The sequence below is a fragment of the Callithrix jacchus genome, chromosome 1 (assembly GCF_049354715.1).
Source record: "Callithrix jacchus isolate 240 chromosome 1, calJac240_pri, whole genome shotgun sequence".
NCBI classification, from domain to species: Eukaryota; Metazoa; Chordata; class Mammalia; order Primates; family Cebidae; genus Callithrix; species Callithrix jacchus.
In genome coordinates this window covers 177,100,742-177,114,694 of record NC_133502.1, presented here as the reverse complement: position 1 = coordinate 177,114,694, position 13,953 = coordinate 177,100,742, and the positions used below count along the sequence as shown (strand labels likewise).

General features: G+C 44.9%; 2 protein-coding genes across 44 annotated transcripts in view; both read right to left on the bottom strand.

The window, feature by feature from the left end:
* GLE1 (GLE1 RNA export mediator) overlaps window positions 1-8,505 on the bottom strand; it is a 36,757-nt gene extending 28,252 nt beyond the window's left edge. Inside the window, exons 1-2 of the mRNA XM_002743354.7 lie at window positions 8,333-8,505; window positions 4,069-4,290 (exon numbers count right to left, since the gene is read on the bottom strand). Coding sequence (XP_002743400.1) covers window positions 4,069-4,290; window positions 8,333-8,431 — 321 coding nt within the window. The 5' untranslated portion in view covers window positions 8,432-8,505. The remainder of the gene's footprint in view (window positions 1-4,068; window positions 4,291-8,332) is intronic.
* Window positions 8,506-12,902: 4,397 nt separating this feature from the next.
* ODF2 (outer dense fiber of sperm tails 2) overlaps window positions 12,903-13,953 on the bottom strand; it is a 46,062-nt gene continuing 45,011 nt past the window's right edge. For all 43 annotated transcript variants that reach the window (XM_078328806.1, XM_078328819.1, XM_078328850.1 and 40 more), the window contains one exon: window positions 12,903-13,796. In XM_078328806.1, the coding sequence (XP_078184932.1) occupies window positions 13,608-13,796 (189 nt within the window). In that variant the 3' untranslated portion in view covers window positions 12,903-13,607. The remainder of the gene's footprint in view (window positions 13,797-13,953) is intronic.

Genomic DNA, 13,953 nt, shown 5'->3' with positions numbered 1-13,953 from the left:
AGAAAATTTCTCATTGTAATATCTTTTTTTCCTTTTTTTGGTAGAGACAAGGTCTTGCTATGTTGCCCAGGCTGGTCGCAAACTCTTAGGCTCAAGCAATCCTCCAATTTGGACTCCAAAAGTGATGGGATTACAGATATGCCACTGCGCCTGGCCTGTAATATCTTTAAAATCAATTAAATAAAAATAAATGACTAAACATAAAGGGACAATTTAATGAACTACAGTATTATATATCCAACAAGTATGGTATTTATAAAGATAGTAATAGTATTATTAAATAATAACAAAATAAGATTAGTAAGAAAAAGTAGAATATGAAAGTATACATACAGAGTGATTATGCTGAGGTACAAATATGCAGGCCTATGAGACTGGCAAGGAGGAACTGCTAACTGAAATAATGAAATCATAGGGAGATAAAAATTTTTTTCTTTTGATACTATGATGATGTTTATTCAATAAACATTTGCAGTGGAGAAAGAGAAAAAAAAAAACAAAGAACTTTGTCTTTTTCAAAGCTAAATATGAGAAATATAATCTCTACCTTTTTTTTAAAAAAAAGACGAGGTTTTACCATGTTCGTCAGGCTGGTTTTGAACTCCCAACCTCAGGTGATCTGCCCGCCTTGGCTTTCAAAGTGCCTGGATTACAGGCGTGAGCCACCACGCCTGGCCAATCTCTACCTTTCTAAAAAGCTGCCTAGGCCAGGTGCAGTGGCTTATGTCTATTATCCCAGAACTTTGGGAGGCTGAAGCAGAAGGATTGCTTGAAGCCATGAATTCAAGACCAGCCAGGCAACACAGCGAGATCCTATCTCTACAAAAAACAACAACAGGAAGAAACAACAACAAAAACACTAGCCTGGTGTGGTGGCTTGTGCCTGCAGTCCCAGCATCTGGAGAGGTTGAGGTGAAAGGATCACTTGAGCCCAGAGTTCGAGGCTGCAGTGAACAATGACTACACCACTGCACTCCAGTATGGGCAAAAGAACAAGATCCTGTCTCTATAATAATAATAATAAAAAAAAACGTAAAAAGCTGACTAGTCATAATTTGTTCGCACAATATCTAAAACTTTAAACAGCACAATAATACAGTGTTTCCAAATTACCTCTTTACATTTTAGGCCAAATACCACCTATTGTATCATATTTTGATCCAGAAATGATTAATGCAGCTTACAAAGGAACATGAGATATAACAACAAATTAAAAATCAGAAAAAAAATGTAAAAGGGGCTGGGTGTGGTGGCTCACACCTGTAATCTCAGCACTTTGGGAAGCCAAGGCAGGTGGATCACCTGAGGTCAGGAGTTTAACACCAGCCTGGACAAAACAGTGAAAACCCTACTCTACTAAAAATCCAAAAATTAGCTGGGTGTGGTGGCATACAATTGTAATCCCAGCTACTTGGGAGGCTGAAGCAGGAGAATTGCTTGAACCTGGGAGGCAAAGGCTGTAGTAAGCCAAGATTGCAACACTGTACTGCAGCCTGGTGACTGAGCGAGAGTCTGTCTCGAAAAAAATAAAAATAAAAATTAGTCAGGTATAGTGGCAGGTGCCTATAATCCCACCTACTCGGGAGCCTGAGGCAGGAGAATCTCTTGAACTTGGGAGGTGGAGGTTGCAGTGAGCTGAGATTGCACCACTGCACTCCAGCCTGGGCAATAGAGCAAGGCTTGGTCTCAAAAAAATAAAAAATAAAAAAAATTTTTTAATGAAGCAGATATATATAGACATAGATGTATACATAGAGAAGAAATAATTTCCAAGATACATTGTCAAGTAAAAAAAAAAAGGAAAAAGAACTACCCAATAGTATATTACACCATCTTTGTTTTTAAAAAAAAGAAGAGATAGGAACAGTGGCTGTAATCTGAGCACTTTGGGAAGCCAAGGCAGGGAGATCACCTGAGGTCAGTTAGAAACCAGCCTGGCCAACATGGCAAAACCCATCTTTACTAAAAAATACAATAATTAGCTGAATATGGTGGCACATGCCTGTAGTCCCAGCTACTTGGGAAGCTGAGGGAGGAGAATCACTTGAACCTGGAAGGTAGAAATTGCAGTGAGTCAAGATCTCGCCACTGAACCCCAGCCTGGGTAACAGAGTGAGACTCCTGCCTCAAAAAAAAAAAAAAAAAAGAAGGGCTGAGCCTCACACCTGTAATCCCAGTACTTTGGAAAGACAAGGCGGGTGAATCAGATCACTTGAGTCTAGGAATTCGAGACCATCCTGGGCAACATAGTGAAATCCCATCTCTACAAGAAATAGAAAAATTATTGGCCAGGCGCAGTGGCTCAAACCTATAATCTTAGCACTTCAGGAGGCCGAGGCGTGGTGGCACATGCCTGTAATCCCAGCTACTTGGGAGGCTGAAGCAGGAGAATTGCTTGAACCTGGGAAGCAGAGGTTACAGTGAGCTGAGATCATGCCATTGCACTCCAGTCTGGGCAACAAGAGTGAAACTGTCTCAAAAAAAAAAAAAATTTATATATATATATATATATATATATATATTGCTGGGTGGCACATGCCTGTAGTCCCAACTATTCAGGAGGCTGCGGCAAGAGGATCACTTGAACCCAGAAGGCAGAGGTTGCAGTAAGCTGAGATTGTGCCACTGCACTCCGGCCTGGGTGACAGATCTACACTCTATCTTAAAAAAAAAAAAAGAGCCAAGGTGGGTGAATCACAAGGTCAGGAGTTCAAGACCAGCCTGGCCAACTTAGTCAAACCCCATCTCTACTAAAAATACAAAAATTAGCCAGTGTGGTGATGCGTGCCTGTAATCCCAGCTATTTAGGAGGCTAAGGCAAGAGAAATGCTTGAGCCCAGCAGGCGGTGGTTGCAGTGAGCTGAAACTGCGCCATTGCACTCTAGCCTTGGCAACAGAGCGAGACCACAATTTAAAAGGAAAAAGAGAAATTTAAAAAATAGCCAAGTATGGTGGTGGTCACCTGGAGTCCCAGCTACTCGGGAGGCTGAGACAGGAGGGTGGATTGAGCCTGAGAGGTGGAGGCTGCATTGAGCCGTGTTTGTGCTACTGTACTCCATCCTGGATGACAGAGTGAGACCCCAGCTCAAAAAAAAAAAAGCAGGGGGTGAAGAAGACATGTTCACTTATATTTGTATATACACAAACTACCTCTAGAAGCATATAAAAAGAATTTTTAAAAACCTCCAAAACTTAACTCTTTTTTGAGACAGGGACTCATACTGTTGACTAGGCTGGAGTACAATGGCGTGATCGCAGCTCACTATAGTCTCGAACTCCTGGGCTCAAAAGATCCCATCTCAATGTCCCAAGTAGCTAGAACTACAGGCTTGAGCCACCATGCCTAGCTAATTTTTTAATTTTTTGCAGAGACAAGGTCTCACTATGTTGCCCAAGCTGGTCTCAAACTCCTGGGATCAAGCAATCCTCCTGTCTTGGCCTCCCAAAGCACTGAAAATATGAACATGAGCCAGTATATTGGGTCCAATTTAACTTTTTTTTGTTTTTTTGAGTTTAGGAGTGGAGGTTTAATAGGCAAGAGAAAGAGAAAGGAAAACAGCTCACTCTCTAGTGGGAGAGGGGACTACTGAGAGGAAAAGGCCCTAATTTAACGTTTTTAAGTGAGAGAAACAAACAACAAAAGCCAAACAAAGGCAAGGACAAAACAGAGCCAAGTATAGGGTAAAAACTCCCACAGAACCAATGACAGAAGGTATGTAAACTTTAAGAGCAGGTATACATTTCACTCTAGGCCTTCCTCCAGCAGATAACACAAAAAGGGAGACCGTATCAGTTAAACAGATACAGTGTTCATTAGGAAAAAAAAATTATCCAATTGCTCATGAAATTAATTATACTATTCTGGGTACTAAGAATAGAGGGGATTTTCTCCCTCTGGGTCTTTCTCAAGAGAACACTGAATGATGCTGTCAACACTGTCTCTACAAACTGCTACAACAGTGAGCAACAATTACTTTCCCTGGGGTATGGTCACTATCATATGAAAATATTAAACATTTTGACTTTGCAGCCACCATGTCTTTTTTCTTAGGCTGATCACAACCTTACCTTGGTTCCATTTGGTGTTGCAGGGAAGGCTGGGGAAAAGGCAGAGCTTGTGTCAGGAGATTTGGGAACAAATGAGGGTTGGTCTAGGGCTGAAGCCGATGTAGAGGATGGCGAAATCTCAGAGACAGGTTGGTTCTCCTGCATATGGGGTAGGACGTGATCTACCACCCATCCAGAATAAGAAGATAGCTTGGGAAGAGACATACATTCTTCCAAAACATCCTAGAGATAAGAAAAGGGTTAAGCTCAATTTGCATGTCAACTGATCTCAGTATAATCTAAGAAGGCCTAAATAAATAAACACCAAGGACCCAAAGTAATGCATTAACAATCAGATGAGAAGAAAGTACAGTGGTTTCTTGATAATGACATTGACTACTATCCTTTTTTTTTTTTTTTTTCCAGACGGAGTCTCGCTCTGTTACCCAGGCTGGAGTAACCTCCACCTCTTGAGTTCAAGCGATTCTCCTGCGTCAGCCTCCTGAGTAGCTGGGATTACAGGCACATGCCACCATGCCCAGCTAATTTTTTGTATTTTTAGTAGAGATGGGGTTTCACCATGTTGACCAGGATGGTCTCAATCTCTTGACCTCGTGATCCACCCGCCTCGGCCTCCCTAAGTGCTGGGATTACAGGCTTGAGCCACCGCGCCTGGCCTTTTTTTGTATTTTTTGTAGAGGTGAAGTTTCTCCATGTTGCCCAGGCTGGTCTTGAACTTCTGGGCTCAAGTGATCAGCCCACCTTGGCTTCTCAGCCCACCTTGGTGCTAGGATTGCAGGTTGAGACACCAAGCCTGGCTCCTGGCTGGTCTTGAACTGGCCTCAAGTAATCATCCTGTCTCAGCCTCCCAAAGTGTTGGGATTACGGGCATGAGTCATCACACCCGGCCTAATAATTTTTAAACAGTAAAAATAGATGGCCGGGTGTGGTGGCTCACACCTGTAATCTCAGCACTTTGGAAGGCTGAGGCAGGTAGATCATGAGGTCAGAAGTTCGAGAACAGCCTGGCCAACATGGTGAAATCCTGTCTCTACTAAAAATACAAAAAATTAGCTGGGCATGGTGGCGCATGCCTATAATCCCAACGATTTGGGAGTCTGAGGCAGGAGAATCACTTGAACCTGGGAGACAGAGGTTGCAGTAAGCCAAGATCATGCCATTATACTCCGACCTGGGCCACAGAGTGAGACTCCATCTCCAAAAAAAAAGGTAATAATGACCATATCTAGTACCAGATTTTGATTTCTAAATATAATTTTAAATCAAAGGAAACCAGAGGTCTTTGCAGGAAAGGCAAGTTCCAGAGCTGGAGCTGGAAAAATATAAGATGAGCCTGGAACATCTTTGCATGAGAAAATAAGCACTGATTACATCCTGTACCACAAATCCGTGATGGTTCTAAAAATATATATAAAATAAGCACTGATTACCTGTGATATAATAAATTAAAAAACCAGAGTGATTGGGAGATTGCTACAATGAGCTCAAGTAAACTGATTGAGCAAATAAGTAAACATATTGAGAATAACAGGAGCCAAACTTCTCACTGCTGAATAACATATTTACAAATAGGGATGGGGTAAGATTAGAAAGAAACGTGAGGGACTGGGTTGGAAATGGCATTTATCAGTATGAAGTCATGGTTTTAAAATACGTATGTACACAAAAAGGGAGAAATAGTTATAGATAGTACATAAATGCGTGTGTGGAGATTTGTGTACATATATACATATGTATTATTTCCTAGCTCTGTCTACTGAGAAGGCCTAGAAGCAATGGTACCCAAGCAAGAATCTCAACACACTGAACTCCCAGATCTTGGTTTGTAAATACAGCACCATCCTCCACTTCAAAAGAAACAGGCTTGCCGGGCGCGGTGGCTCACGCCTGTAATCCCAGCACTTTGGGAGGCCTAGGCGGGTGGATCACGAGGTCAAGAGATCGAGACCATCCTGGTCAACATGGTGAAACCCCGTCTCTACTAAAAATACAAAAAATTAGCTGGGCATGGTGGCGCATGCCTGTAATCCCAGCTACTCAGGAGGCTGAGGCAGGAGAATTGCCTGAGCCCAGGAGGCAGAGATTGCGGTGAGCCGAGATCACGCCGTTGCATTCCAGCCTGGGTAACAAGAGCAAAACTCCGTCTAAAAGAAAAAAAAACAAAACAAGAGAAACAGGCTCTTTGGAGAAATAGCTGATTCCAGGGTTGGGACAGGGAAACTTGCACCTGGGACACCTTTTTGTGCCAAAAAGTAAAGAAATGTCAGTGAAATATGGAAACATGTCAGAGGAATACAGGAATCAACTTAATGAGGCATCCAGTAGCCAATTCCGGGACATTTTTCTTTTTTGTTTTTTTTTTTCTTTTCTTTTCTTTTTTTTTTTTTTTTTGAGACAGAGCCTGTGTCACCCAGGCTGGAATGCGTGGCATGATCTTGGCTCACTGCAACCACAACCTCAGACTCCAGGGTTCAAGCAATTCTCCTGCTCAGCCTCCCAAGTAGCTGGGATTACAGGCACCTGCCACTACGCCTGGGTAATTTTTGTATTTTTTTAGTAGAGACGGGGTTTCACTATGTTGGCCAGGCTGGTCTTGAACTCCTGACCTCAAGATCCATCCGCCTCAGCCTCCCAAAGTACTAGAATTGCAGGCTTGAGCCACCATGCCTGGCCAACATTTTTCTTTTTAATTCTTATGGATACATAATCGTTGTACGTATTTACAAGGTTACGTGTGTGTGTGTGTGTGTGTGTGTGTGTGTGTGTGTTTGGAGACACAGTTTCTCTCTGTCGCCCAGGATGGAGTACAGCATCGCAATCTCAGCTGCAACCTCTGCCGCCTAGTTCAAGCAATTCTTGTGCCTCAGCCTCCCGAGAAGCTGGGATTACAGGCACGTGCCACCACGCCCGGCTAATTTTTGTATTTTTAGTAGAGATGGGGTTTCACCATGTTGGCCAGGCTGGTCTCCAACTCCTGACCTCAAGTGATCCATCCCCCTGGGCCTCCCAAAATGCTGGGATTACAGGCCTGAGCTACCACACCCAGCCTTGCATGTGATATTTTGATACACGTTTACAAAATCTGGGACATTTAAAATAAAATAAAAAATAATAAAAGCAAGGGAGTACAACTCATTGAATAATAACAGAAATCCATGAGTCCATACCAATATAACTAAGCAATTGGGAAAAGAAAGGACCTCCTTACAGTGGAAGGCCAACTAACAAATGCAGAAGGCAAAGGGGGTATAAAGAAACAGGATCTGGCAACATCATAGAGGTGATCAATTCATGTGGAAAACATCAATGAATGCTAAAAGCATGGAGGATGAAGGTTTGCCCAGAAAAAGGATACTAGTGTAATCTCCACAACACTTTACCAACAATTACTAAGGGAAAAATGACGCATTTTAAAATGGAGAGACCAGGCAGATAACAACGTAACCAGGTGATCAAGATTAGCATCACCAGCATCGGGATGGGTTGACATCTGTGTGCCTCCTCATGTGACTTACTGAGAAAGCCATGGCATCATTTCTGTGGTATTCCTGCCAAATATGCTTAACCTTGGTCTGGTGCTTTGAAAGGACCAGACCTATGCTGGCAGTCAACCTACAAAATGTAAGGTCTGTATTTTTCAAAACTGTCAACAACATAAAAGACAGGGAAATACTTTAGGATTGTTTCCCAACAAGTCTGAGGACTAAGGACAACGTCTTATCTGCAGCTAACGAGCAGCGACTCGGGAATGGGAGCCCTGCCTTAACTCTCCACATCCCTCCATTTCTAGCGCAGAGCTTTGCAAATGCTAGATACAGTGACCATGCCCCCATTCACTTCCCAGGTCTGCCAAATGAAATCTAGAAATTTGGTAATTTCACTGACAGCAATAGATTAGGTCGTATCAACTGTTAACCACAAAATCTAGAACTCCTAGCACACGAGACACGCAGTAAGTTAACTGAGCCTGGGGCCAAGATTGCTTTGACAGCAGCAGAGCGGAGAAGGCGCCTAACTAGCTGAGGGTAGCAATGAAGCCTTCAGAGTGCGGGGCAACTGTGAAGTCAGGGGAGCCCCCGGGAAAGCTAAAATAGGCCGGAGACGGCAGAAGCCCCAGGACAGAGGGACGTACACAGAAGTCAAGAAATAAATGCAGGTTGTTATAGACAGCAGGGGTTCCCGGGAGCAGGACGTGCCAAGGGCTAGAGAGAAGGGTCCGGTCGCGAGAGGCCCAGGGCCTACGTCCTCCGGGGCCATCGCTCACCTCGCCCCGCAGCAGCCAGTCGCGGTGGTAGCAAAGGCGACCTTTGTCGGAACTGCGCAGCGCCTGCAAGGTCTCCCAGCAGCGACCCTCAGACGGCATGGCGGGATATAGGGTAGCTTCTCTGAGGCGCCGCTTCTGACTAAACAAGCCCTCGAATCAGCCGCCTGGAAGGCAACATAGACTTCCGTTTCCGGGGCGCGCGCGTAGTACAGCCCCTCCTCTAACGGATGCACGCCCCGCCTTCGGCGGCGCTCCCGGCCTCCCGTCAGTGCGCCTGCGCATAGGATTAGGCTGTGGGACGAGATCTGCAGAGGTGAGCATCGGCTCCCAATTCGCGGGGCTGCAGAAGAGTGGTCTGACCTTGAGAATGTGCAGAAACTGGACCCCTCATACACTGCTCATGGGAATGTAAAATGAAGCAACTGCCATGCAAGACAGTCTGGCAGTTCCTCAAAAGGTTAAACAATCGCCATTTGACCCAGCAATTCTCCTATATACAAATAAGATATATGTATGTACAAAAACTTGTCCATGAATGTTCACAGCAGTATTATGCATAATAGCCAAAAAGTGAAAGCAACCCAAATGTCCATCAATTGGTGAATGGATAAATAAAATACAGTACTATGTGTGTGATTCCCGAGTTCCCCCGCTTGCTGTGCCCTGAACAAGTATCAGAGGGCCTTGATATGACCGCCCTGTGACCCAGCCAGCTGCAAGTTTTTCCCTGCAGACTTGCAACCAAACACCGGCCTAGCATATTCCCAGGCACTAATAAGGATATCCAGGTTGTTGCCCAAAACACTGAAACTGACCCCCACCTTTAACCAAATTCCATAAACCCTCATGTAAACTCCATACCCTGACCCCTCACTGGCGATGTACCTAGGTGAAATACCCGCTTTCTCTGGCTGTCCGTCGTGAGAAGTGTTGCAGCCCACTTTGTAAGTTTCCCTAATAAATGCTTTAGGTTTAGTGCTTTTTTTGAGACAGAGTGTTCCTCTGTCCCCCAGGCTGGAGTGCAGTGGTGTGACCTTGGCTTGCGGCAATATCCGCCTCCCGGTTTAAGAGATTCTCCTGCCTCAGCCTCCCAAGTAGCTGGGACTACAGGTGGCTACCACCACACCTGGCTAACTTTTGTATTTTTAGTAGAGGCAGAGTTTCACCTTGTTGGTCAGGCTGGTCTCGAACTCCTGACCTCAGCAGATACACCTTCCTCAGCCTCCCAAAGGGCTGGGATTACAGGCATGAGCCACCGTGCCCAGCCATATTACTTCTCTGGAATCCCAACCAACCCTCTTTGGCAGGAGAAAACACCGTATCTATATAATGGAATGTTATTTGGTCATAAAAATAAAGTACTGATGATCCGCTGCAACATGAATCTTGAAAGCATTATGCTAAGTAAGAGAAGCCAGTCATGAACGGTCACATGTTGGATGATTCCATTTATGTAAAATGTCCAGAAGAGACAAATCTATAGAGCCAGAGAGATTTTATGACTGGTTGCAAGAGGCTGGGGGTGGGGAATGCGGAATGACTGCAAATGGGTATGGGGTTTCTTTTTGGAGGTGATGAAATTGGTTGGCTGGGCGCTGTGGGTCACACCTGTAATCCCAGCACTTTGGGAGGCCTAGGCGTGTGAATCACCTGAGGTCAGGAGTTCCAGATCAGTGTGGGGAACATGGCAAAAACCCATCTCCACTAAAAATACAAAAATTAGGCCAGGAGTGGTTGCACATGCCTGTAATCCCAGCTACTTGGGAGGCTGAGGCAGGAGAATTGCTTGAACCCAGGAGGTGGAGGTTGCAGTGAGCTGAGATCATGCCACTGCACTCCAGCCTGGGCAACCAAAGTGAAACTCCGTCTCAAAAAAAAAAAAAAAATTAAGCAGGCACAGTGGCTTGCACCTATACTCCCAGCTACTCCGGAGTCTGATGCAGGAGGATCCCCTGAACCTGGGAAGCAGAGGCTGCATTAAGCTGAGATCATGCCACTGCACTCCAGCCTGGGTGACAGAGTGAGACTCCATTTCAAAAAAAGAAAAAACTAGGTCTAGAATTAGATAATGGTGATGGCTGCACAAATTGATGAATATACTACAAACCACTGAATTATATATTTATTTTTTTGAGAGAGAATCTCACTCTGTTGCCCAGGCAGGAGTGCAGTGGTATGCTCTTGGATCACTGCAACCTCCACCTCCTGGGTTCAGGCAGTTCTCCTGCGTCAGCCTCCCAAGTATCTGGGACTACTTGGTGTGAACCACCACTCCCAGCTAATTTTTTTATTTTTAGTAGAGACAGGGTTTCACCATGTTGCCCAAGCTGGGCTCAAACTCCTGACCTCAGTTCATCCACCCAGCTCGGGCTCCTGAAGTGCTGGGTACAGGTGTGAGCGACCATGCCTGGCATATATATACACTTTAAAAGGGTGAATTCTAGCCCGGGTATGGTGGCTCATGCTTGTAATCCCAGCAGGTTGGGAGTCCAAGGCAGGAGGATTGCTTGAGCCCAGGAATTTGAGACCAGCCTGGGCAACATAAGACCTGCCTTTACCAAGAAAAAAAAAAATCCAAAAATTAGCCAGGTATGGTGGCATGTACCTGTGGTCCCAGCCACTCAGAAGGCTGAGGTGGGAGGATCCCTTAAACCCAGGAGGTTGAGGCTCCAGTGAGCTGTGATTGTGCCACTGCACACCAGCTTGGATAACAGAGGGAGACCCTGTCTCAGAAAAATAAAAAAAAGTGAATTTTATCTTAATAAAAATAGAATGAGTCACAATTGTCCAGAAACAGCTCTAACTGGGACCTCAGACTTTTTGACTCTTCCATTGTCCACCACCTTGTGAGATATCAGTTTGAGGAAGGGTTCTCTCTGAAATATGAGCAATGTGAACATTTTTCATTTTCTTCACTTTAAAAAATTCCCTGGACTTCCTGGAATAAAAATATTTTTAAAAGAAAAATTGTTGAAAGAGCCCCAGCAAGGGAGGTGTTGCTCACGCCAGAGTTTCACAACATAGTACCCTGCACTGAGGTTTCTCTAGTTTGGCAAAAATAATGAGTTATACAGATTTATATACATGTTGGTGGAAGTTTGTCAATTGTCCTTTCTTGGGAATGTCTTTCACCTGTTATAAGTTCACATCCATTTACATTAAGAGTGTGAAAATAGGCCAGGTGCAGTGGCTCACGCATGTAATCCCAGCACTTAGGGAGGCCAAGGTGGGTGGATCACAAGGTCAGGAGTCTGAGACCAGCCTGCCCAATATGGTGAAGCTCGTCTCTACTAAAAATACAAGAAATTAGCCAGGCGTGGTGGCACATGCCTGTAGTCCCAGCTACTCAGGAGGCTGAGGCAGAACTGCTTGAACCTGGGAGGCAGAGGTTGCAGTGAGCCAAGATCGCGCCACTGCACTCCAGCCTGAGTGATAGAGCAAGACTCCGTCTGAAAAAAAAAAAAAAAAAAAGACTACCTAGGCATTTGGTCTTTGAAATCCAGATGCCTAGGTGGATTTAAGAACACAGAGAAGGCTGGGCGCAGTGACTCACACCTGTAATCCCAGCACTTTGGGAGGCCAAAGTGAGAGAGTCACTTGAGCCCAGGAATTCAGGAGTAACCTGGGCAATGTGGTAATATCGGTCTCTACAAAAAAATAATTAGTTGGGCATGGTGGCATATACTGGTGCTCCTCGCTACTGTGGAGGCTGAGGTGGGAGGATTGCTTGAGCCAGGAAGTCAAGGCTGCAGTGAGCCATATTCCTGCCATTGCACTCAGCCTGAGGGACAGAGACAGTGTCTCAAGAAGAAAAACGAACACAGCCGGGTGCAGTGGTTTACACATGTAATCCTAGCACTACGGGAGGCTGAGGTGGGAGGATCACAAGGTCAGGAGATCAAGATCATCCTGACCAACATGGGAAAACCCTATCTCTACTAAAATACAAAAAATTAGCCGGGTGTGGTGGTGTGCACCTGTAGTCCCAGCTACTCGGGAGGCAGAGGCAGGGGAATTGCTTGAACCCAGGAGACGGAGATTGTGGTGAGCCGAGATTGTGCCACTGCACTCCAGCCTGGCAACAGAGCAAGGCTCCGTCTCAAAACAAAAAAAGAACAGAGAAGAAATTCTCTAGAGTTGAGTTAGAGTGGCTAAGAGATAACAAGACTGGACCACCCAGGCCAATGCTAGCCAGAATTGGAAGGACAGAGGTCAGCATGGTACGAATTTGTTAGAAGTGAACAAAAATTGCTCAGATTCTTATTCAGAAACCAATTCACACTTTAAAAATAAAATTTATACTGTACAGTATCCCGTCCTCTTAACAGCTACAGTGGTCTACCCTAAAACACTGAGTAATACCTTCTTACAGTTTGTTTCTTCCTCACAGTTCACTGATTTTAATGTGAAAGTACCAACTTGAGCTAAAATGAAATGAAAAGCCTGATGTTTCAGGCACCAAGTATTTTAAAAATGTCTACTGGCTCTCCTGCAGCATTTTACTTTATCGTTTTTTAGAGGAGGGATGAGGAGCAGTTGGGTAAAGGAAATCATCAAATGGAGCCTTAAATAACTGATTATAAAACCTTTTTGTAAAATCACACAAATATTTCAAGAATAAATGCATTCCGGAGATACAAACCAGGCAAAGAGAAAGAAAAATCAGTGAGATTGGCATTACGCTTGTAAAAGGTCAAATGGACACAAGCCCTTGAGGGTCTACTGTGAAGTGCTTGGGGGTAAGTGGCCTCAAAGAAACTCGGGAGTGACAATTTTGCACTGAGCTTGGGAAGGGAGCCTTGGGAAAACACCACACTTGTGAAATCAGAAAAAAACAGCAAGTGACGGTGCTCACAGCCCAGGAGCAGCTCCTGCTGGTTTAGGTCAGAGAAAACCTGAGAGAAAGATTCCTACAACAATGAGGGCTATAAGGGGAGTGGTGGAAAAAATCCAGTGGAAATATTTTCTCGGGAAAGGAAGGAACAAAGTCATGGGAAGTTAAAATCTGGTACCCTAATGTAGTAGTAAATTTAAGGCCTGTCAAGGAAATTTTAAAACTTTCATGAGGTTGACTGTATCAGGGAGGAGAAAAACAAGTGCTTCCTGCTTCACCTGCTGCTGCTTTCGGGACTTTTCTAGAGCTAGCAGGTAAGGACAAGACCCTGAACACATTTTATCACTGGGAGAGGAAAGCCACCAGGCTTCCCAGCTATGGCTTGGCAACTCCTGAGTTCCCACAGCTTCTGTCAGGGCTCCAGGCCCTGGATAGGCAGCCTCAGACAGGAGGAGATCGGGAGCGGATGGGAGAGCTGGTCAGGTAGGTGGTGTAGGGACCATCCCCAAACACGTTAGCATATGATGATTTGAGGAATTGGACATAGTTCTGCATGCTGCGGTTGGTGCTCTCGGACTGCTCCAGGCGATCTTTCAGGTCTTGCAGCCGGCTCTGGTAGCGGCGGTCCACCTACAAGGAGAAACAGGGCCTGCTGTGAAATGTCCAGAATAGAACAGAAATCCATAGAGACATAGGGACTTTCTTAGGAGTTGCCAGGGGGTTGGGGGAGGTGAGTGCAGTGATTTCTAATGGATATGGAGTTTCTTTCTGAAAATATTCTAAGGCC